Source organism: Madurella fahalii (genome assembly GCF_045866475.1).
Source record: "Madurella fahalii IFM 68171 DNA, scaffold_5, whole genome shotgun sequence".
Taxonomy (NCBI): Eukaryota; Fungi; Ascomycota; class Sordariomycetes; order Sordariales; genus Madurella; species Madurella fahalii.
Genome location: NW_027263975.1, coordinates 3290573 through 3314303, shown reverse-complemented (window position 1 = coordinate 3314303; position 23731 = coordinate 3290573). Strand labels below are relative to the sequence as shown.

At 55.6% G+C, this 23731-nt stretch overlaps 8 protein-coding genes across 8 annotated transcripts; 4 read left to right on the top strand and 4 right to left on the bottom strand.

Moving 5' to 3' along the window:
- Positions 1-2803: 2803 nt before the first annotated feature.
- On the top strand, positions 2804-4341 carry MFIFM68171_09581 (uncharacterized protein; the record flags this gene model as incomplete). Its single annotated transcript, XM_071065000.1, has 2 exons — positions 2804-2854; positions 3163-4341. The coding sequence occupies 2 exons, from the start codon at positions 2804-2806 to the stop codon at positions 4339-4341; spliced, it is 1230 nt and encodes a 409-aa protein (XP_070921101.1).
- Positions 4342-6577: 2236 nt separating this feature from the next.
- On the top strand, positions 6578-7246 carry MFIFM68171_09580 (uncharacterized protein; the record flags this gene model as incomplete). The annotated part of the gene is made up of 1 exon (XM_071064999.1): positions 6578-7246. The coding sequence occupies one exon, from the start codon at positions 6578-6580 to the stop codon at positions 7244-7246; it is 669 nt and encodes a 222-aa protein (XP_070921100.1).
- Positions 7247-8126: 880 nt separating this feature from the next.
- On the bottom strand, positions 8127-8645 carry MFIFM68171_09579 (Antigenic cell wall galactomannoprotein; the record flags this gene model as incomplete). The annotated part of the gene is made up of 1 exon (XM_071064998.1): positions 8127-8645. One exon carries the CDS (start codon positions 8643-8645, stop codon positions 8127-8129), a length of 519 nt encoding a protein of 172 aa, XP_070921099.1.
- A 1095-nt stretch (positions 8646-9740) lies between these two features.
- Positions 9741-11037, bottom strand: MFIFM68171_09578 (MARVEL domain-containing protein; the record flags this gene model as incomplete). Its single annotated transcript, XM_071064997.1, has 3 exons — positions 9741-9870; positions 9923-10557; positions 10606-11037. The coding sequence occupies 3 exons, from the start codon at positions 11035-11037 to the stop codon at positions 9741-9743; spliced, it is 1197 nt and encodes a 398-aa protein (XP_070921098.1).
- Positions 11038-11766: 729 nt separating this feature from the next.
- SEC11 (Signal peptidase complex catalytic subunit) lies at positions 11767-12478 on the bottom strand (the record flags this gene model as incomplete). Its single annotated transcript, XM_071064996.1, has 4 exons — positions 11767-11887; positions 11948-12049; positions 12104-12318; positions 12398-12478. The coding sequence occupies 4 exons, from the start codon at positions 12476-12478 to the stop codon at positions 11767-11769; spliced, it is 519 nt and encodes a 172-aa protein (XP_070921097.1).
- A 1963-nt stretch (positions 12479-14441) lies between these two features.
- MFIFM68171_09576 (BTB domain-containing protein) lies at positions 14442-15431 on the top strand (the record flags this gene model as incomplete). The annotated part of the gene is made up of 1 exon (XM_071064995.1): positions 14442-15431. One exon carries the CDS (start codon positions 14442-14444, stop codon positions 15429-15431), a length of 990 nt encoding a protein of 329 aa, XP_070921096.1.
- A 1267-nt stretch (positions 15432-16698) lies between these two features.
- On the bottom strand, positions 16699-17437 carry MFIFM68171_09575 (uncharacterized protein; the record flags this gene model as incomplete). The annotated part of the gene is made up of 2 exons (XM_071064994.1): positions 16699-17267; positions 17344-17437. 2 exons carry the CDS (start codon positions 17435-17437, stop codon positions 16699-16701), a joined length of 663 nt encoding a protein of 220 aa, XP_070921095.1.
- Positions 17438-18329: 892 nt separating this feature from the next.
- Positions 18330-20945, top strand: BRF1 (transcription factor TFIIIB subunit brf1; the record flags this gene model as incomplete). The annotated part of the gene is made up of 1 exon (XM_071064993.1): positions 18330-20945. One exon carries the CDS (start codon positions 18330-18332, stop codon positions 20943-20945), a length of 2616 nt encoding a protein of 871 aa, XP_070921094.1.
- Positions 20946-23731: the final 2786 nt, after the last annotated feature.

Sequence of the window (23731 nt, the reverse complement as noted above, 5' to 3'; positions counted from 1 at the left end):
GCCGTTCCCGGATGATTCCCCATTCCTTACCTAGGTACCCGACTTTACCTTACATGCCTTGGGAGACAACGGGCATCCGCGATGGAGGCAGAAGCGCAGCATTTCCAGTCGAAAGGTGGAAACCCCCTAGACTTTGCAAACGAGAGTTGAAAAAAAAAAAAGATGGGGATGTTCGCCGACTCCTTCAATTAAAACACAGTCCAGTTTTACTCCACACGAGATGGATGCTGTGGTGCCTGAGTGCCCACGTAGCGAGTGCATGGCCCGCCTTGCATTTCTACCTTAGGTTTGGGGTTGTCTGTCTTGGACCGGCTATTCGCTCTCTTTTTCTCTTCGTTGGTCTTGTCCTTTTCCCCCTTTTCCCCCCACGCTTTTATGCCCTAGCCGCTCGCTCGGGGATTTCCGAGTTTGTTGCCTGGGCGCAACTTGGGAGGCGGCTTGGCAGGCATTCGCCCATGGCCCTGCTCTGGGTTGCAGACGAAGTCGTTGGTTGGTGTTTGTCTTCCATTATACAATACGGACCTTTGCTTCACTTACACATGTCGGCAAACAACCCACGGGTGGACCGTCTCACACCGCGCCACGCATTGCATCCCCAGCAAAATGATTACCGTGCATATGAGGGAATGGATACCCGTGTCGTCGATATTTACACTTTCCACGCCTGCACAGACCGATACATGGTTCGAGGACCGCCGCTGCTGGGCTGATCTTTGCCGGGGACGTGTGAGCGAATTTTTGGACTCCTCAACCAAAACAAGAGACTCCGGCCCAGTTGCCCGTCGCTAGTAAGGGCCAAGTTGCGAGCTACTGGCTCTTCGACGCTTGTTGCCACGGGTCCCTAGCGTAGCTTGTTGACGTGGAGGTAGCCTCGGACGTCTCATCGCGACACCGATCCGAGGCGGTATTCCCCTCCCGAGTCCGAGCATGGCTTTGCTGGGAGGGGGCGGGTCCCAGCTGTCGTCATATCCGTGTGGCATGGCTGGGTTTGCGGTGAGCGCTGCCCGCCTTGCTTGCGCCTGCACAGCCTTTTGCCTGTTTTGTGTACAGTCCGCCATGGGAAAGGTGACCTGAGGATCCCGGGTTTCGACCGACCGTCAGGGGTTCCGGGCAGAATCGGGTGTCGTCCGCATTAGGCGCTCCATCGGTAGCACTACCGACCCGGTCGTTCGGTGGAGGAGGTGCCGTCGGATCCGGGCCCCGAGGAGATGCTCTAGACCTCGAGGCCTTGTGACACGGAGAGTGGGCGATGCAGGGGCTAGCCGAACTCCACCGTGTCGAAGAGACCTCGAATCCCAGGGGATCTCCCACCACCCTGGCTCGTTTGCCAAGTCGACTGGGAAAGCTTGAAAGGCACGATGCAAGATGCAGGATGCAGGTCGTGAAATTAGATGCAGATGCTTGCGCTGTAGGGATCGAGAAAAACCGCAGAGGTGGGCACACGACCAGACAAGCGTCCGCGAGAGTGGTACTCTACCCACTCCTGTCCAAAATTAGCTCGCTTCCCCATACGGCTGGTGCTGGTCTGGCCAAGAGTTCTACAAAGTGACGTCCAACGTCTTTGTTGCCGGCAGAGGATATCTACACTACTGTGGGGGATGCTGCGAGCCCTAAACCACCCACTCCCAAGCTATCATGTGCGAGTGAGGCACAGGAAGGAAGAGGGCCAACACTGGCGGTGTAGAATCTTGAGGGGCTTTTTGGGAACTTTGGGAGAGGTCCAACGGCTGTTGTTCTCACTAGTGACTGGTCAACGCCATGGCTGGCAGGGCCATGGCCTGATGATGCCGGCAATTCCCGCTGGCGGTTGGGGGCTGGGGGACAGCTTGGGGTTGCACCTCTGCTTGCTGCGGGACTATTCGGAGGAAAAGCCGCCTTGTAAACGGCGTGCATTACACACAAGGCCACTAGTCGCCGTCCAACTTTGGCGTCGCATCCAAGAGACGGATCGATCCGGCGGGAGGCTTGAATGCCCCCTTCGCCAGCCCCTCTCTTGGCATGACACATCCCAGATTAATTGTCTTTGGGACCTTACATACTGAAAACTCACCTGGCCAAACGTCGGTCATGTCTCGGTGAAACGACGGCATCTTATTGTGCTCTCTGGTTGGGTCGGCCAACTGGCCATCCAGGTTCTCCCTAGGGCCAAAGCAGGGCAACGACGAGGCATTTGCTGGCACCTGCGGAGGAAAGGGGTGAAGAGAAACAAAGTGTCCCGCCATCCCCCATCAAATACCCCATCTAGCTCTTCCCTTAGCGCCGAGCCCCGACCGAGTCTCGCCCGAAGTGGTCTGGATCGCATTGCGGCACGATGCGAGTCCAAGACTTGGACAAGCATGAGATGACCTAACACTCATGTCCGCTATTCGTGCATTGTGCATCATGAGGCCCGTCTCGGCATGCTGTCCCATGCGGGCGGCCCGATCAATTATCTTCCATTCCCCCTTGGGGATGCCCTCATTGCCCCGGCGATGCTATGGATGCCAGCACCCCGGGACGGCAGTGGGAACTGGCGGCGATCGCTTCGGCCGCTGGTAACTGCCGTTGGTTCCGGGGGGCACACGGACCTGTACGTATATATATATAAGAGTCGGCGACTTTTGGATATCACCTCTCTCTCTGTTTAACGCTCTTGGCTCACCCGCTTCTCGACCCCGGCATCACCTTTTTCTGCCGCTAACTAGTCGCCTGCTACAAGCAAAGCCGTTTCGGCCGCCGGCAGCAGCGACACTTGAGAGTCTGCTCCATGGGGTGTTAACCATCAAAAAGTAGGGTTTCCTCTTTCCATACTACGCAAACAACCATGGAACCAACCACCCGATTCAATGGCGGCATGGATTCTGATGCCGATAAGGTAAGCGATGACCTCACAATCAAAAATTAGCCATCTTTTTTCTATTCAATGGTTGGTTCAGCAGGGTGTAGGAGGGTGGGATGTGGCGTGTTTCCCATCAACGTAAGGCTAGCAAATACATCACCCAACTTGGAGCATCTGCCCAGTGATCAACAAGCTCTTCCGGGGCGGAAATCTTTGCCCCGCTCCTTAAGACCCTTGAGCATTGGATTTGCGCAAATCATGTCCTAGTCACACCACCTCCTAACGCATCCCAACCTTTCCCTCACCCTATCAGATTCAGCAGTGCTGATTCAACTCTCATTTAGATTGCACTGTCACCGGTGTCATCCACCAATGAATACTACGACCAATCCAACATGAGCATCGACGGAGTCCCCTGGGGCCAACCGGAGTCGTCCTATCCGACTTCATCTTACGTTGACGACACAACATACGGTTACTTTTCTCCTCCTGATACCTCGACATATCTCTATCCAGGAACCGAATTCGTGAACTGGCAGAGGCTAGGAGGTGTCTCGGGCGTCGCGCCCACAGCTCTGGGCTATGACGTGGCAAACTCCCACATACCCCAAGACCCCTGGGCAGCCGAAACCGACTCTGACGGCGGCGAGCACGACATCTTCTCGCCCATTAGCGGCGACCCGGACACCGTCAGTTCCCTGAGCAGCCAACAATTCCCAATGTCCTCGGACCTCGACTCTGCCCTGGGGACGGACATGGAACGGACCTGGTCCGGCGGGACGGAATCAGTCGAATCAGCCCGGTCCCCGTCGCCTCCCAAGACGGTACGAATCTCGAACAGCAAGACGAGCAAGACGAGCAAGACCAACAGCCACCACCAGCACCACCACCATCACCACCACGGCAGCAACACCAGCAGCAGCAAACCCCCGCGGAAACACCCCCTCCAACTCCGCACCGCCTGCCGCCGACCACGCAAACCGCATTCCCTCCCAGACACTAACCAAGACGGATCAGCAGCAGCAGCAGCAGGGGGAGGGTCATCATCAACATCATCCTCCTCCGCACAACAAGCGCCGCCACCGGCAGAGGACGACGACGACGACTTAACGCCGGAGGAGCGGCGGGCCCGGCGCAACCACAATCTGGTCGAGAAGCAGTACCGCAACCGGCTGAACGCGCAGTTCGAGCGGCTGCTGGCCGTGCTGCCGGTGGACCAGTGCCGGGCGGCGGGGAGCGGGGGGTATGACGCGCGGCACATGAGCATCACGGCGTCGTCGGGCGGCGGCAACAGTGGTGGTGGGGCCGGCGGTGGTGGTGAGGAGAAGCGGCTGAGCAAGGCCGAGGTGCTGGACCTGGCGACGCGGCAGATCCGCACCCTCGAGATGGAGCGCGACAAGCTCCGCCGCGAGCGCCGCGAGCTGCTCAGGAGCGTCGAGGTCCTGACCGCCATGACGGGCGGCCGCGGGAGGGGCATTGGCGCGGTCCCTCCTGGCGCTCCCGGTGGCGGGAGGAGGGGATAGATTGGTGATGCCAGCGTTCGCGGTGGAGGCTGGAGAATGTGGATTGTGAGGAGGGGAGAGAGGCGTGAGCGCCTAAGGACCTTGCCTTTTACCTGGTTCTGCGGAAGGGGGATGGGCTTTATTTATATTTTCCTTTCCTCTTTTTTTTTTTTTCCCCTTCTTTCCTTCCTCTCTTCCTTAAGCGGTGACGGAGTAAAGTGTGCATTGATGTTGCTGGTTATGCGACTGGACAGGAAAAGGCTGGGTTGGGAAAAAGGGGCGGTCGCCTTGTTCAACAGCTGGGATTTGTTTCGCGATTCAACAGGTTGGCTTATCGGAAGACCATTGCGGGTCTTATGATCCAAGGGTTCAATGACTGTTCAAGTACTTAGTTAATCGGCGTAATGAGTTTGTAAATACTTAGCTCACCAGTAGTTAACGAAGCGGGCTCTTCAGGAGGTGTAAGCGGATGATTACGTTACAATGAATACCGGAATCCCGGAATCCAGTTCATAGAAACACAGACTGTATATTGCTGGCGGGATCGTGGATTCGTGGTCTACTGCTGTGGTTGGATCCTGCAAAGAGAACTGCGAGCTGAGGGATGAAAGTCAGGTTTAGTTAAGGTACCTTATGAATGGGGCTCTTAAATGACATTCCGTCTCCGTCAAATGATATTCTCCCGTATTTATCTAATCGTAATTACAAGTTGTCTGTATACGGGGAAAGATGTGGATCCGTTCGTCGAGCTTTTGTGTTGCGGACCGTGTCGGCGCCGCAGCCTTGTAGATCCGAGGTCAACTCTAAGCGAATGGTCTTTACATGATGCGTCTCTGCAAAATATTAGCCAGCATGGGTCAAAATGACATATTTTGGCGCGTCAGAAGATCGTAGAACCCTCAGTCGTTTCGTATCTTGGAACATTCACAAAGCAGAAGGCTACCTTACGCAATCCACTAGTCCCGTTTTATCTCCGCGTTCCGCAAGGTGCGTCGACGTTAGTGGGCCTCTACGTTAGTTGGCGTCAATAACATAGTCCTAACTAATTTGAAAATGGCTCCGATGTAGGCTGGGCAATGCTCTTCTGTGCACAACTCGGGAGCCTCGTTCCCTTGCGCTTCCAATACAGCTCTCCCGGTTCGCTCACCCATGGCGACCTTCGGTTTCAACACGTCACATAAAACTTGCTTTCAATTCAGCATTGATAACAAGAACCGGAATCTGGCCTCTCCTCGATGCCTCAGTTCGGGAACTGACCCGGGAACTCGGGAGCGGTGCAGTGGCGTGATACGGGCACGGGATCAGCTGATGGACGACTTCATCTAGCACATGCAAAATACGCAGTCACATTCGATGGGAGCCGGATACACATCACTGAGGGCTACAATAATCTTGCAATCTGCCTGCCTAAGAGCTGTCTCGCGGCGGGGTCTCACCAGGGCCAGACGAAGCTTACCGTCTGGTCACCCTCTTTCGCATGCCCCCTACAGTAGCTCTAGGCTTTGCTACTCGTAAAACCGAGCCTAACCCCACGTGAGCGACATGGTTTCATCCTATGCGTACCGTTCGAACAACTCGTTCGGATGTGCCTATCTCTCGTAGGACGGGGCCGAAGTATGTCCCGCATCACTATTGCCAGGCACATCAAAGATTCCCAAGCGAGCCAGCAACCTTATCAAGCATGATCTAAACCTGGATCTCCAATCACGATCGAATATTCTACCATACTTCTGTACTACATCAGTGTGTGGCGACGATGACAAACGAGCCAGATGCGGGTCTCTGCATAGCCGACTATGTCGGGGTGGCCTGATCGCTCCTCCGACCCGTCGAATCAGAAGCATGGGGCTGGATTTGTGGCCTCCGTATCATTTACAGTTCGTGGTCTAGGTCGAGATGCTCAGCTGACGTGCTTCCAGGACTTACCCACCCTAAATTGTGATATTCTCTTGGGAACATTCATTCCCGGCGCCGCCATTTTTACTCCGGACTTAATCCATCTCACCTTTACTATCTTAGACCGCGGCACAGCCCAGAGCGCAGCAGCTGTCTCCTGACACCGCGCCTTTGTCAAAGCGGGGACCAGTTGGGGTGGTGACCGGCCCGAGGGCAAGGCTCTCCTAGTAGTACTCGCCGGCGCCAGTCCGGCCTGGGCTCGACATTGTAGCGCACATCTTACACCTGAGCTCAACCTGTAGCAACCCCCCTCCCCCCGTCCCGGAGCGAGCTCAAGTCAGCGCCATCCGGACCTAGCACCATGGACCACTACGACGGCGACTCTAGCGGGCCGAGCGACCACGAGACCCGCGGCGCGGACATCACCAGGCCGAGGGCAAGACAGCGACGATCGCGCGGCCCGGGGGGCACCGGAACAGACAAGAGCCGGCCCTGCCCTCGGGCCCGCGAGGACGTCAGCAGCGCCCATCATCCCCCGACCTCGCCGGGCCCCAAGTGCCGCACGCGCAAGCGGCACAGCCTCGCCGAGCAGCAGTACCGCTTTCGCCTCAACCGGCAGTACGAGCAGCTCCTGGACGTGCTGCCCGCGGACGTGAGCGGCAGCGGGGGCGGCAGCGGCGGTGGCGACGTTCTCCCTCAGAGCGTTACTAGGAGCAGCAGTAGCATGGTGTCTACGGCCGGCAGCGGGAGCGGGAGTGCTGGCCTTTCGCTGTCCCGCGGCGTGGACGGGCCCGCGGGTGCGCTGGAGTGGGGCGGCGGCGGCGGCGGCGGCGAGCGCAGGGTCCGCAAGGCCGAGGTGCTCGACCGCGCGCGGCTGTACATTGAGTCGTTGGAGCGCGAGCACAGGCGACTCGTGGCGGAGAGGAGGCTGCTGCAGGTGCTTTGGGATAGGCGCGCTGGTAATGGTGGTAGTGGTGGTGGTAGTGGTGGTACTAGGGAGAGGGAGGGCCGAGAGCGGGAGGCTGAATAGTGGGGTTACGAAGTAGTGGTGTTGCATGTGTTGGAGTTCTGGACCGGGAATTAATCAGATTGATATTTGGGGTTGGGGGGATGGGGGAGGGGCGATGTTACGGTACAACCAAGTTGGAGTTGGGGGGGGGGGGAGGCGAAGAGGGTGTGGCGTCTCGGGGTTGGGTACATTCGGTTGTTTTTCGTCAGTCGCTTCTTTACATTGGGCTGTCGACCGTTCGACCATTGTTTAGGATACTTAGTAACAAGTAATGGCCTTCGCCACCGTAGGCTCGAATCATGCGTTTCTCCAAATTCTCCTTTTCATTCTCTCCGGGCCCATTCCGTCGGATTGCAAGTCTCCCGTTTTTGTAGCTATAGTCATGTGAGAACTCTTGGTGTGTTGACTGATCCAGTTTGATGAATCTTACCGCCAGCTCGAGGAGAAACGTTACTTGCCGTCGACGCTCAGGGTCAGCAATTAACCCATCTTCTCTAATTATTCCGTATGTAATTTCCATATGCCTTTCAAGGGAACACATCAATGCCTACATGGGTTGCTAAACATTGCTGGGGACGATGCGCGAATACTCTGGGTATAACAATAGACTATCTGTCCCAAACCGGTTGGTATTGATGCGGCTGGAGGAAACATAGATAGTTAAGACAGAATTGTACATACACGAAACCTCTTGGAAGGATTTCAGACAAGGACCGCCACGGCATAATTCGATTGGATTATAAGTCCTAACTGGAGATAGGGGTATCAAATATGTACAATGAAGAAGACCATCCCCTTGCTCGTCATCATCCAGTTGTATTGACTTTTCACGTCCCCTTTGCTTTGTTTTCGCAACCTGGTGCCATGTGTGCTATTCATCCTATTCCCATAATGACATGCATTAGTCGAGCGGGTGGAAGGCATCAATGGCGAGCTCGAACGACGCGTCGATGGGAGCAACTAGGTCCTGAGCAATAGCCTGGAGCTCGACCGGCACCTTGGAAATGATGGCCTCGCTCATCTCGGTGGTCGCCTTCCTCTGCAAGCCGAGGTTGATAAAGATGATGGGCGACATGAGGAGCTTGTCAAACTTGGGCTTGGCGTTGATGAGGTTGGTCATGGTCGCGTTGACTGACCCTACAAGCCCATATGTGGCCGTGGCGACGTCAATGGCCTGGAGAAAATCGAGAGCCTCGCTCTCCTCGGCCGTCTTGGTGCCCTTCTTGACCTTGATGAGGAGCGAAGTGCTCTCAGCGACGATGGGGAGGGTGCCCAGAATGTCACCCGTCCAGCTGCCAACCTTCTCGCCCAGTTGGACGGTTGCGTCGTTGACTTCTGCGAGGGCCCCGATAATGGCGGCGCCGTCGGCGAGAGCGGCGCTGGCGAACGCAAGAGGCGTGAGAACCGCGGTGAGCTTCATTCTGACTGGCTGAGGACGACTCGTATGTGAAGGAAGAGCTTGAGGATGCGATTGCTAGTGGGCAGTCTCCCGGTATGGGAAATAGATCGTCAATGCATCTTTATATAGATCTCTTCCCACACCTTTCACAAGCTTTCGTTGCCCAGTCTGTCCAGGTTGCCGCCGAGGTAGATAGTACCAGTAGCTAGGATGCTCTCGCACAGCAACCGGCCAAATCCCCCCTACCCCGCCCTACCCGTGTGGAACGGTGACATCGGCCGGATCTAAGGCCAACCGAAAACTTCCCAAGCTTGGGCTTCGATGGCAGGAGTTCTTGGTGCAGTGTACTTTGGGTCCTAAGGGAATCCGTGGCGATGGCGGTGATCGGCTCGGACGAATGCCAGAACGAGCAAGGACTCCTCAGGGGGAACGACCGGACATGGTTGCCCAAGCATGCATACGACGGAACTGCGTCCATCACCAAGATGATGCTGAGGTGAGAAGAAGGGGGGAATTCCAAGCCGGGGCACCGGCCAAAGAATGCGGGGGATTGCTGGGACCGTTGCTTTATTTGCTTGTGTTGTTAGACACCCCTGTCGAAATCCGGGGAAATGCAACACGACCCGCCGGTTCCTCGGCGTTCCGCAAGCCAGAAATATCGATCAGCAGCATGTGAATGGCTGTGTGGCTCATATGGCTTGTCTGCAAGGCACAGCGCTGTGAAAGGCCTTGAGGCTGATGGGTCATTGTGGAAATAAGTAACTTGGCAACGGGAGTCTCGTGTCGGTCAAGATCTTTACAACTGGCTTCTGCAGGACTACCACCTGCACGATTCTCAATTAATGAGTGGCAGGACAAAACACCCGCAGGGGCGATAGCTGCCTTTACCTCGACCGGTGCTTGTGAAAACGCGAAAACGCGAAAACGAGTTGTTGTACTTTCCGGGAAGGATGCCGATGCAAATGTCGCACCGGCAGATTGCAACTCAATGACAGATGGGAATTTGCAAGGCCCAAGTTGGGTATCTTCATAATTACATTATGGCTATCGAGACGGACTCGAAAATATGCTTTCGGTGCTGCTATCGCCAACGCAAAGCCTGCAAGGCCCTCTCCTCTACCTCAAGTAAACAAATGTAGATCCAGATCCCATACTCTTGTCTTTGCTCGCGCGGCGGACTTTCTGGTCTTTGACTGTTTTATTGCTGTATTTGCTGGGATCCCTCGGGTTGGGCTGGAGGTTGGGTCTGGTTCTGCGGCTGGGTTTGGCTCAGACGTTGGGAACGTCTGGGCCCGGACCTGGATGCCGCAGCAGCAACAGGTTCTTGCTGAGGATTCTGCGCAGGGACGTTGGCGCCGGGAGTCTCTACCGGGACGGCGGTGGGTGCATAGTATCCTTGCAACAGCGCTGGGTTGGCCTGCTGCTGGGGTCCCATCGGCCGCATCGCTGGGGGCGGGGGTGCATAATATCCTCCATACAAGACGGCCTGCTGGGGCGGCACTGGACATATGACCGGTAGTGGGTATTGGCCGCCCTTCGCGCCTGGCTGTAGCCCAAGCGACTGGGGTGATCCGTAAAAAGTATACGGACCGTCTGGGTAGTTGGCCGGAACTGTGATCAGGATGTTCTTTGTCCTCATTCTCGTTTTTTCGAAGCGGTTCGTCTCGACACAGGCTCCAACGAATAGGATGAAGTGAGTAAGGAGCAGGACGGAGTCGAATCCAAGCAGAACCTGCCCATAAATCACGCTCTGCATCATGCCCACACTGTAATAGACGTCACTCGAGAGGGCGGTACCGACGACGGCGATGAGAGCCGCTAGCCAGACGATGAGATGGAAGGCGACAAGGATGCCAGGGTGCAATCCCCGGCGTTTGCTGGACAGACATGTTTTCAAAAACTCAATCGTCGTTACGAGGATGGCAAGGCCAGCCTGGTTAAGTCAGTATTGCGCCGCAGTAAGTGAATATACAGAACATACCGCTGTTCCGGAAACGCCAAACAGGGTCTCCGCAGCCCCTAAGCTGTAGTCATACTGGATATTGTGATAGCCAAGGGCGATGCCAATGGCAATAATCACTGCGCTAGTCACCAGGGATAGGCATCCGAGTGCAAGCTTCGCTTTGTGCCATTGCGGAAAGAATGGCGGTTCGGGGTCGACCAACAGCGGCGGCGGATATCCGGCTGGTAACGGGGCGAAACGGACGGCTTGCCGTTGCAGCTGCGCCTGTGACCCCAGAGATGCCTGGTGAGGAGGGGGGAGGGGCCTCGGTGGCTGCGGCGGAGATGGTTGACGCTCTGTCTCTTGCTGCGCTTCATTATCGGTTTGGCGGTGCCCTGACTGCTCCCTCACTTGGTCGTTCTCCTGTGCCTTTTCCTGATCCCCGCCGGATGGCCCATCGCCGCGGGCCATTGTCGCATCCACGTTCGGCAAACTATCCGTTTCGTAAAAGTGAAGCGGCCAAGTCAAGCTCAATCTGAGCAGGTAGGAAGCTCGTCAAAAATCGTGGGAAAAGGGTACAAGAACGAGCGACTAAAGAAATGGACGGGTTGACGGAGCGAGCGGGATGGGGTGTAAAAACACGACAGTTCGTGGGATGGTGGCAATAGGTCTGTTTTTAAGATTGCATCCAGACCCAGGCATCCCCATGCTCGTGAGCGAACGGGGCCCGGGATGTCTCCGTAATGGTATAGGGGCGTCTTGGCGTGAGCATGCGAGATCCAACGCGGGAAAGGCGTTTGCTAAGAGAAGTGGGTCGGGGTTGCTGCCGGCCTGGTTCTCGTTTCTTCGAGGTCTGAGAAGGCAGAGAGATGCGCAGAAGACCAATGTGAACGGGGAAAACCAACGGGATGGGCCAACCCGCAGTGACAGTCTTCAGAGCATGAGGGAGTCACTGGGACATGTTGACTCACTGGTGGAGAGGGGTTAGGCACCCGTGGTTGGATGTAACCTCGGGTTGGTTCTAGTGTGAGAAAGACGAGCACAAGTGCTTGCGCAGCGCAGAAATGGCCTGCCGCATCAGAGCAGTTTTATCCCTCCCAGGGTATCTTCATGAAATTTATGGCTATAAACACAGAGTCGTTCACTGGGATATGCCCGTAGTAGTGCCGTCCGCTTGGACTCTTCTTATTTGGCTCTCGACTACTCGCGCTGCAGGACCACGACCAAGCCCATCAAGCCAAGCATGACCGTTTTCAGCCATGGATGTTCCGACAGCATGATGGTTACGTATCCTACGAACGGCATATAGCCGATGACGCTCCTGTGTCCCAATGTTAGCACTATACATCACCTCCCCGTTAGGATTAGGACCAAACCCTACCCAACAATGTCCTTCCTGTTTAGATAATCCTGTCCGCGCGCGTAGAGTTCTGTGTCATCCGCAGCATTGTTGTCGCCCTTAGTAAGAAGCTTTGCGTCTGGCCTGGAGCTCAAGTCAGTCCCAGCCAAGCCAGTCCGCTGAACGGGAGAAACGAACCCGGTGCCGAATTTCCTGACTACCCGATGCACAATTGGAATGTCCTTGCCCTTCACATTGTATACGACGATCTCGCCCACGTTCGTTTCGGAGAGGAGGTTGCGGTTCCACAGGAGAAGTAGATCGCCTCGCTGGAAGGCTGGTTCCATGCTGCCCGAGAGGACGACGACAATCGGGGACGGCGAGTCTGTAATGACCGAGAGACCTTTCCACATCTACCGTGCAAAAGTTAGCCTGTAGAAAGCATAGCAGAACCGGAACGGGAACCGCGCTGAGAGCGGCGGCAACACCTACCATAAAGGCCGTCGAGAGAATCAGCCCGAAATTCATCAATTGAGCGGCAGCCTGCCGCGGGTTCTGTAGGCTGGAAAACATCTTGCAACAAATGCGCTCGATCGCTACCGTCCTGGCGTGTCTGGCTGCGATGCAAAGCGCGTTGCGACTCTCGGAGGTTGCTGATGGAGGTGCTGGTTGCTTGCTGCTGGCATCTTGCTCGGGGCGCAGTGACCACGGTGTCGCATTCGCGAGCGATGATTGGGAGGCAAGGGTAGATGTGGGGCACGCCTTGGGCCCGCTGAGAGCTCCCAGACCCGAGCTGGGCCTGAAACCCGACGCCAAGGAATAATGTAGTGTGTAGTACACATACGCACCTGAAGCTCAAGTGCCTGGACCGTAGGTACGCAAGCAAACGTGTAAAAGTTCCGGCCAAGGAAAGGTGGATTTGCCCCTTTGAGTACTGCTAGGTACCGTTCCAGAACCAGTATCCGCATCTCATATTTTTGAGGCGTGGTTGCTGTTGACTGATAATCTTCCCAATTTGTCTGTTCGCCTTATCAGTGAGGTCGAGTCACAGGCTAGTACACCACCTGTTGGGGCACATTCACTTTGGTAGATGAAACCCGCGAGTTTGCTGACGCGTTTGGCCACTTTTGGCAATCGGTGGAACGGAAGACAATTCATGTACACTTCGGAAAGTAACTTCAGTTAACACGCATCGTCTCATTTACCCTGCGTCATCGTTGACATGCGTAAGCCGTCCGCGACAACTAATTTTCAGGGTCTGTTCGCGCTGTTCACAGACTGGGACAAGGAGATACTTGTGCCAAGCTCGTGGCAATGCGGGGATCCAGGTTCAGACGCTGAGCTACTGTGAAATCGAGATGATCGCCCCATGCCAAGCGAGCAACGAAGTCTCGACCCCACTCTCCCACCCTTCTGGTTCACTGCGGGGAACTTGGCACCTCCCTCAGGGCGCAGACCCAATATGCCCTCGTGTACCTGTACATTGATATTCAACAGGACGTGCCGTGGTGTAGTCAGGGGAGATTGACTGTTGTCATTGGTTGTATCACAGATCTGCGTCAACCTCTCAGATTGTGCAGAGAAGCCAGCGCCAGTATCGAGGCTGTGCCGTGAAGCCGATCTTGTACTTCGCCGTCAGTGGACAACCGATGTTCACGCGCCAATGCAAGAAGGCAAAAACGCTGCAGAAAGAGGCCTCTTCAGGCTACGTCTTGCAGCTCGATTCGTTACACCAACAACTGAGCAACCCAATCTCCGTTCGATATTCCTCCTGGCCAATTGCCATTCAGATTGCCGGGACTGCTTCTCACGCTCCTCACGCTCCTCACATTCTCGTGCTCCTCACGCCCCGCGGGAGGACCTGGAGATCCGACAAGGGACCCTTGCGCCTCAGCAGCTATCGGACCGTGTGTAGTCGACCGCCGAGTCCACATTGATCGAGGCACATGGACCACGACGACAAACCGACATGACTGCCGCCCTGGATTTGCGGGATGCCGCGCAAATGACAGGGCTCAAGACATGGCAACGCAGAGGCGTCCAACCATGACGAAGCCAAGAGAACCCACCACTCGTGCAGCTGCGTCGCCCAGCCCTGCTTGTTTCGAGCCGATCTGCCATGTTTCCCTGCCACACACCATCTTTGTGCGTTGCCCCCCCACCATCCTGAATGCCGGTATAAATAACCCCGTCGCACCCCACTCCAGAACCTCTTTTTCTCTTTTCTCCCTCCCCCCCCTCTCGTCACACAACCAACGGGTCGCAAACTGATCGCTGGTGTTATCTCGAGGATCCTCTCTTTGGGATAACGCCGCCCCGGGCCCCGTCAATCATTCCTTTGTGCGTCACTCTTTTCTTTCCTTTTTCCTCCAGTCCTTCATTCTATTCGTCGCTCTCTTGAATTCCTAGAAGTGGTGGCACCAGTAATTCAGAGCCGCTCTGTTTTTTCTTTTGCCGCCCTTTCTATCATCCCGCCCATCTCGAACCCCCGATACGAAAATAATCCTCATCACGCTTGACCAAAAACACCGCCGCCATGTTCAAGCGCTCGTTCCGAAGCCGCGACGCCAGCGCCTCCCAGCGGGAGGCTGCCTCGACGACGATGGATTCGCAGCACCGCGTGGACAAGTCTTCAAGGCTGATGAGGAAGGGAACCGGGCGGGATGCCCAGAAAGTGTCGAAATTGCAACGGTCGCTCAACGGCGAGGAGGCCTCGCGCACGCAGTCTGCGCAGACGAGGCTCAGCGACAAGTCCCTCGCCCCCTCGCCCATCATCACCCTGGTGGTGGGCCGGGAAGCGCGGCTGTTTGCAGCGCACGAGGACGTGTTGCGCCAGGCGCCTTTCTTCGACAGGGTCCTGAGTAGCAACCACGTCGATGCGCAGAATAGGAGGATCTCGCTCCCAGACGAGGAGCCGGAGGTCTTCAGCGCGATCCTCGAGTACCTCTACAAGGGCGACTACTACCCCCGCTTGCTGCACAACAAGCACCGCAACTCTTGGGAACTCGAGGACTCGCTCCCCCGTCGGGCCACGCCCCATACCTCCCCGACGATTCACGAATCCCCCAAAACCGGAGGTGGTCGCGCAGGGCATACACCCCAGACCCCTTCGGCTGTCGAGGCGACCGTGTTCCTCTCGAGCATCGGCCAGCACCTGCTCCGCGACACCGTCATATACTGCGCCGCGGAGCGCTACGGGCTGGAGGAGCTCAAGAGGCTGGCGCTGCGGAAGCAAGGATTGCAGTCCGGCATCGACGTCGGCACCATCCTCCGCAGCGCGCAATACTGCTACGCCAACACGCCGGACTCGGACAGCCGCCTGCGCGCTCATTACCTGGCGCTCATCATCCGGTGCCGCAAGACCTTCAAGCGCAGCGGCACCATGCAGGCCGAGATGGAAAAGTGCGGCAGCGACGTGTACGGCGACGGAAGCGGCAAGCTGTTCTTCGACCTGTTCGTTGCCATGTGCAACCACCTCGACGACGTCATTGAGGCGAGCAATGCGCGGACCCCAAAGACCATCTGAAGAGGCTGGCGCTGTAATGGCTAACGGACAGGTTTCTGGAATTCTACAGGCGTAAATTTGGGAATACCTGGCAAAAGCAGGCAAGGGAAACTCGGACTTTTGGGCGTTTGGGCTTTTCTCATTCAAGCTCCCACATCCTGGTATCAGATTGGAACACCATTCGGGAGATCTTTCATCCACCTGAAATATCTTCACTTCTCGAGGTTGGCCGACCAGTTTTTGATACGAGATTGCCGGAGCGAGAGGGGCTTAATGCCGATACACGATGGGAGTATGCGCGAGGGAAACTAACGCGCGCAGCTTGCTGCCCCTCTACTATCCGATTTTTCTATTGCTTGATTCTCTGCTGATACCTTTGGATACCGGGCTGGTTTGGGATTTTCAACGGAACCCTGGCGTTTTTCTTTTGCTTTTCTGGACTATCAGATTGGTTGGCATCATCGCTGGTCGGATGATTTGCAGAAGGCAACACGAGACATCAGGGGGAAAGGGGGTTTCACTGACCAGGAAGTTTATGGCTTGTCGCTAAGCTCGACGTCCAACAACCGACAAAAAAAAAACGTCGTTTACTCTCGCCGCACTGCAACATCCATCTCCCAGATCAACCATGGATTGTGTTATTTTCTTGCTCTGTCTGCTTAAGCTGGACTTCTTTATTTTTCGGGGGAACGGGAACTGGCGATGACATCTCAGCTTTTTTTGTCTTTTTCCCTGGCGTTTGGAAACACACAAGGAAGCTTGGAGTCGGAACCACGGACAACAACGACAACACCACTCTCAGACTGAAACAAGACGGGCAGCGAGAAGGGACGCGCAGATGCCGCCGTTCTCGCTGCAGTACATCGACACCACTCAAGCGCGCTCAGCCGCGTTTTATTTTCTTTTGTCGACAAAAAAACGCATCCGGATGGTCATGGTTGGACAGCAAAGGCCTGCATGGTTGCTTGGCAAGTTTGGTTTCTACCGCCGCGCGCAGAGCAAGGGCGATCACTCGTTTGTAACGACTGATGATGATTACGACTTCTTGATGAACCTTGGGCTTTAGTTATATAAAGTGAAGCTTCTTTAACTCATCGGGTCGGGGTTCGGGGCATGATTCTACTGCAAGACAGTTTGGAACATCCCCACCCCCGATTCCCGCTTGGCTCTACGCCCGCTTGAGGGGCTCCTACTAGGGTAATGAGAGAATTCGGCCACCTCACATCTTGTTGTCCCTCATCATATAGCGTTCCCCCGTGAACCTGTGACATTCCCCTACACTTCGTACTTAGGCACTCCAATTAACCTCCATGTCCCTAAACTCCACCACCAGCCCCTCCCCTTCAGGCACCCCCTTCCCCGGCCTCGCCGCCATCGCCTCCACCTCAACCTCCCACTCCTCCGGCCGGTCCCCAAACACCCAGCAAACCTCCCGCAACGGCACCTTCTCCCCCGTGGCCCCCATAACCTGATACACCCAGAGACTCGTCCCGTGATGGTCCCCGGCCTTTTCCACCAGCACAGTCGTCCAACCCACTCCCTTCTCTTCCTGCTGCAGGGGCGCCACGCTCCAGTCGGCCCAGGCATCGCACGCCACCGTGGAGAGGCGCGGGGCGCCGTTGTAGAATTCGATACCAGCTTTGATCCATTTCGGTGGCGGGGTGTCGTCGTCGTCGCTGCCGCCGCCGCCGCCGCCGCTGCTGCTGCTGCTCTTGCTGGTGCGGCGGAAGCTGAGCAGGATGCCGCCTTGGTCGTATTGCTCGCGCCAGGTGAAGCGGAGCGAGAGGCGCGCTGAGAGGAACGAGTTGAGCGGGCCTGACGTGCGGGTCGAAGAACCTGGCGGGGAGGCGGTTGGGGCTGCGAGGGTGCAGGGCGGGGGGTTAGCGCTAGCGGGGGCTGCTTTGGGATGGAGGGTGCTCGGGGGATGGAGTACCGTTGAAGACGTCTGTTGCTGGCGGCTTGCGCCAGATGTCGGTGCCTGGGGCGGCGGTGATGGTGAAGGTGTTTGTGGGGGCTGCGGCGGTCATGGTTTGGTGATGATCTCTTTTGCGCTGGCGGGAGGGCTACGGTGCATACGATACACGGCAGAGAGGGGCACGTCGGAAGACGGTGAAGGACATTGCAGCTTTTATACTTGGCTACTCTTCTGAATACGAGCTTCGTCTCGGGGTGGTGGATAATTACAACGCAATGCAATTGTCTTACATTGGAGCTTGTCGGGCGCCTGCCGTACTCGGTAGCTCCGTCGAATAACCGGGGGCTGGCCGTTGGAGGGCGGGGTGCTGCGAGTCTGTCGGAGGGGCAGCTGACGGCGTCGAGCGGCCCGTAGATCCGTGTCGAATTCGGTGAGCGTCCATTTCCATTGGGCTGACTGCCATTGTCCCGGGTGATAATCGGCCGCGCGGAGAAGCCTCCGTCACTTAAGGCGGCTTTGTTCAGTTGTGGTTTTGATATGGCGCAGCTGCAGTGCCCAAAAATTGAATCGACGCCGAGTTCGAACCCGCGCCCTCCAGCCGGCAGAAGCTGACTCATCCGGCGGGTCAAAGCTTTCCAGTTTTTGGATGTGTCCACACACCCCGCTTGACTATCTTGACTTTCTTTGACAAATTTCGCACCCCGCCAAACGACGCGCCTCCCGACAATTCCTCTCTCGCCAGTATCGCTCACCTCTTGGCCGATTTTCACCAATCGCATACACCCCTTTTTCATCATAGGGGGTGGTTCGCCGGCCGATTGCAACACCAAGAGCCCTGGGGAGGGCCCCGAGCTTTGCGGCTTCGGCGGCACCCATGTTGGTGGGGGACGAACCGCGTCTTCATCGCTTTACCTAAACGCCCCTTATGCGTCTAATACTTACTTCATCCCGACCTACATGATCCCCTTCGGTACCTAGAGCACATCGATTCACCGGCCCTCATCATGTCATCTGCCGTCAGAATACCGCCGAGGCTGGGCGGCGGGGCGAAGCCCAAATCGAAGCGGCCGAACCCCGTCCGCCGCATCATGGACCGCGAGCAGCGCATCCGTGAGAACTCGGTGGCATCGTCCTCATCTACCACAACACCTACAGCAGCACCAGCGCCCCCCGGTCGAATTTGCAAAAATCCCCAGTGTGACAAATCTGACATCCGTGACGGAGCCTGTCAGAATTGCGGTCTCGTGGCCGATGACGGTCATGACATCGTTGCCGAGGTCACCTTTGGCGAAACCTCCAACGGCGCTGCGGTGGTGCATGGCAGTTATCTTGCCGCTGATCAGGGCGGTATTCGACCTACTGGCCGTGGTTTCGCCTTTCGACGAGTTGCGGGTGCGGGTGCGAGTGAGGCCCGCGAGCGGAGTCTTAGAGAGGCCAAGCAACTCCTGTCACAGTTCTCTTACCAGCTCTCCATACCACAATATATGGTCGACCAAGCCTTCCAGCTTTACAAGGTCGCCGCGAATAGCAACTTTGTCCAAGGCCGCCGCAAGAACACCGTGGCCGCCATCTGCATGTACGCCGCCTGCCGGAAGGAGGACAGTAACAAGGTCATGCTGATCGACCTGGCCGACATCATCAAGACGGACGTCTTCCTTTTGGGCCGCAGTTACAAGGAGTTGCTTTCGCAGCTCCCCGACTTGAAGGACGGCACCAAGCCTATCATCATCGAGGACCTCATCTTCCGTTTCGCCAGCAAGCTAGAGTTCCTCCACGACACTAACAAGGTGGCCTTATCCGCCATCCGCATCGCCCAGCGCATGCGCCACGATAACATAACTCACGGCCGCAGGCCTGCAGGCATCTGCGGAGCGGCATTGATTATGGCGGCCAGGGCACACAACTACCGGCGGACAGTTAGGGAGGTCGTCTACATCGCCAAGGTCACCATGGCTACCCTTCAGGAGCGCATGGAGGAGTTTGCGAATGTGCCGTCGGCCCAGATGACGATCCGGGAATTTCACGAGTCCGATAAGCTCCCGGAGACTTCGCACGACCCGCCGTTCGTCTACAAGCAGACGAAGGAGTGGCAGGAGAAACACAAGAAGAAAGGCAAAAAGAGGAAGGCAGCCGCAGTTACCTCTGAGAGCGGCCAATCTGGCGGCACAGCGGAACAGCAGGATGTTGCGAAGCGGCAGAAGACGGTCTCGAACGAGGCGCAGACAGCTGCCGACCCGTCAACCCCGGCAACAGATACTGCCGCAACATCTACAGCCTCTCCGTCTCCCGCACCCCAGACAGAGGGCTCGCCGACCGCCATCGTTGATAAGGATGGCTTTGTTGTCCCTCCCCTTCCACAGCAAAGCCCACGTCCGCCTCCCAGCGTACATGATCGCTCTCTCGTTCAGGTTGCCATGGCTCCAATTAACGATCAACTCGAAGCCTTGGCTGACGAGTTTGGCGAATCTGAAGAGGGGTCCGAGGAGGAGGATGAAGGGGAAGAGTTTGATCCCAGCAGCGAGATGGCCATGGCTGCAGCACAAGGAATCCAGGTCCCTGGCATGAAAATGAAGATCAAGCCGAGGGCACGGCCTCCCGGGACGGAAAATACCAGCCAGGTTGCAGCGAATGGCGGTTCGGCGGGTAGCAGGGCGGGAGGGAAGCCGACGCTGCGCATCGACGAAGAATGGGAGCTGGACGAAACCAACCTCGAGAATGAGATGCAAGGCCACCTGGACGATCCTGCCATGATTGGTGCTTCTGCAGCCGTTACGAAAGACATCGAGGATAGCCGCGAACGAGAATCTGCTGCCCGGGCCGAGAGACCTGGAAGCATCGCGCCTGAGGCCGGCGGCAATAATAGCGCCGTCACCAGTGTTACTGGGCCACAGCTGCAGCCCGATCCATCAGATACGCGCTTCACACCCACCTCCAAGGTCTCGGACGACCCCATCATCCACGAGGACGAGTTCAAAGACGACCCAGAGGTCATGTTCTGCAAACTGTCGGAGCGGGACGTGCGGATCAAGGAGATGATCTGGGCCAACCACAACAAGGACTACATGCGCAAGGTGCAGCAAAAGATCTTTGAAGCCAAGATGGCAGAGAAAAACCCGCCCAAGCCGAAGCGGAATCGAACCAAGAGACCACGCATCGGAGAGGGCCAGGCCTCGCCCGCTGGCTCGGCCACTGAGGCTACACAGAACATGTTGCGAACCCGGGCGATCAGCACCAAGTTGGACTACTCCCGAATGGGCAACCTTTTTGACATATCCAAGAGAGGCCCCGGCAGCACGTACGGCGGCGCGAGTTCCGTCGCCAGCCGCAGCGCTGTTCCCAGCGACGCGGGCAGCGATAATGACGATGATGATTTCCCTGACGATTCTAACCAGTGTTCGGCTGGGACAACTGGTACCGCCGCGGCTGCCACCTCTTTGGCACAGCATGCCACGGTTGAAAAGACTGCCATCGCTCCTGATAATGATGGCGAGGCGGATGGGGGAGAAGACGATGATGATAACGAAGAATGCGACGATGGCCAGGATGGGTATCAGGAGGAGACTTATGGAGAACAGGACTTCAATCCCTTTGGCGATGACGGCGACTATGATGAAGAGTGAAAGACTCGTTAGATACCCAGACGCCACGTTTTGGTGTGACGTCCATTCTCACGCTTCGTGGCAGTGAAAGGACGGTGGAGAGAAAGCGGCTATTCTTTTATTCGCGATATTTATCGCAAGGTGCTGTTGTTTAGATTGGGTAACGTGGGCAACCACCGGTTAGGGATGCAGCGAGCAGAACGAGTTTGAAGCGGCGTTCTGTGAGATTCCTGATGATGCGTGGCGTGAATCTTAGCACTACTCGCGCAGTTCTACGACCACGGGGGGTGACTTTGGTCGACACTGCAACCATTACCTACTACCTTACTACCTTATACAGGCCTATGTATCAGCTGAATCAACTTTTCAGGATCTGTCCTGCAGTAGTAGTCCCATCAAAGTGCATGCAATATTAGTAGAGCAAAGTGAGATAATACCCCGATTCTCACAACCATGGAGATAGGGGATCGTTTATTGAAAGGCTTTATATATGACCCCTTTACTACCTCTATATACACTCTGAAGAAGAGCTTTTAAGCTCTATCCAATCTATCCAATAAAATCTATATCTATAGATCTCATTGAGGATAATCTAGTGTCCAACTATCCTTTTCACCTCCCTTCCCTCCCCCTTCCTTTCTAATACGTATACCTAACTACATTATCACCCTATATACCTATACATCACTAGAACATGTTTTTAAGAGGGTTTCATTGAATTACCCTTCTTTACTACCTTTAGAGTTCTGGCATATTCCCACCGTTAGGTTTCATCTGAGTGCGTTTCGCGGCGAGAGTGCGCCTTGGTGTGATGCCAGGTTGGGCGCTGGCGGTCCTAGGCCCAAAGCAACTAGCCTCCTGGCAATGAAAAAAAGGTATACCATCCTTTTACATTGGCTGGCCGTTAGACAAAGGATACCGGCGAGTTCTGAGATGGGGTAAAGAATGTCGCGGATTCTTGATAGATTTGGATCCTGGCAGGGAGCAAAGGGGAATGACCGGTACGAGGGCTTCTTTGGCTATCAGGGCACTTCTCGACGAATAGCACTTGTTCGGCACTTTGAGAAGTGGAATTACGTCGATACGGAGGAACTGACCGGGATGAAGCTCGGCGTTATAGCGAAAAAGGGGGTTTTATGAAGATTACTACCGAAAATCTCACTCCGTGCTGCTAGTCGCTTCTCCCGCTGCTAAAACAAGCTGCAGAGGATTTTTTTCCCCCAAGGATATACTGTAAGAACAAGAGGGTAAGAAGCTAACTTTAGCTATCTTAGAACGTTCTTGACTATATACGATTTAGATACCGAAGAATAGGCTCGCTATACGGTCCAGAAATCCAGGTAGGTGAGAATAGTTTGACCTGTAACTACGGCTACCGTCTTCTACCGTCGGTACATCAGGTTCGTCAATGAGCTATTTCAATGGCCTAGAGCTCAATGAGGTTATAGCTTTTGTCAAAGAAGGTTGTCTCTATAGCTGAAATGTAAGCTCAATCACGGAGACGGACGCAGGCCATGGTTGCGCCCAAACCCAACCCCCCCCGGGTGAAGCTAAGTGCTTCCCAAGGTCATATAGATCTAGGTTTGGGTCTTGCGTTATTCGCTATCTAAGAACTACAAGCTTCATTCGGCACCGAAACCGACCTACACCGCGGCAGACAAATGTCCCATCTACCGATTCATAGTCAAGCTGATCCAGCCTAAGACCGACGAGATTATCGATATAGCAGGTATCAATCTAGATGTAGTTATAACCTGACTTGTGACAGGAGCGTATACACCCTGCAATTCAATGAAGCCTGCCTGTCCCCATGCCTCTTCGGGATTAGCCATATCGTCGAAGATGACCTCTTCCTTCTCCCACGTGTGCGACAGGATGGCATACTCGGGGATTGCATCATCAAAAAATTTCCTCCAGTTGGAGGGTATGAGTATTGACCAGTCTCATCGCAACGAATGTCGATTGCGTTTCACAGAGTCCTCGCTCGGGGATGGAATTCCGAACAAAGTTCAGGTAGCACTGTAGCACCTACAGCAAAGCCCGGAATATTGCACTTAGAACTGGCCAAAATTGAGCCCGAATCAATCAGAAGCAACGTGTCGACTGACCCCATGTGCTGTTGTGTTCACCCTTCTTTTGGGGTGGAGATGTGATAAGGCCCAGGACGTAAACAGATACTAGGAAGAGACCCTCGAGGCGGGCGCCTATTCGAAGTCAATCGTGCTCGACCCCGTGTTGAGCTTCTGGCGGCGACGGCGCGGGCGAGGGTCAATGTAACCCGTTTCGTTAGGGCACCGCTCGTCGCCGGCGATTCCAGCAACACGGCCACGCTGAACCATCTGATTTATCTGTGCAGGATAACGGAGAACCGGGCAATGGCAGAGGTCATAGACATTGCTGGTTTTTGGTGCTATCAATACGACTGAGTGCGGACTTCATTGTAAAATGTTGATTGAAGAGGAAAGGTGACATTTCTGGTCGAAAGCGGACCCAAAAAAAAAAAAAAAAAAAAAAAAAAATTGGAGAAAAGTGTAAATATACCGAGCCTTGTTGCAGGGAGCGAGCCCCTGGCGACAGTTGAAGAAGTTATCAGCACTAAATGTCAAACCAAAGACGGTGAGGCAAAAAAACCGTCGTAAACTTTTGATGTGTTGAATCTCACCGATCATGGCGCCGGGCCGCCGAGGAAAAGTCGCCGAGCGGGGCGCTAGCGTATCCCGACTCCAGTAAGGGATAGCTTTATCATGGCCGGATGAGTCTGTTTCCTCACCCTTCACCATACCATACCAACGTCATCAGCACCGGCA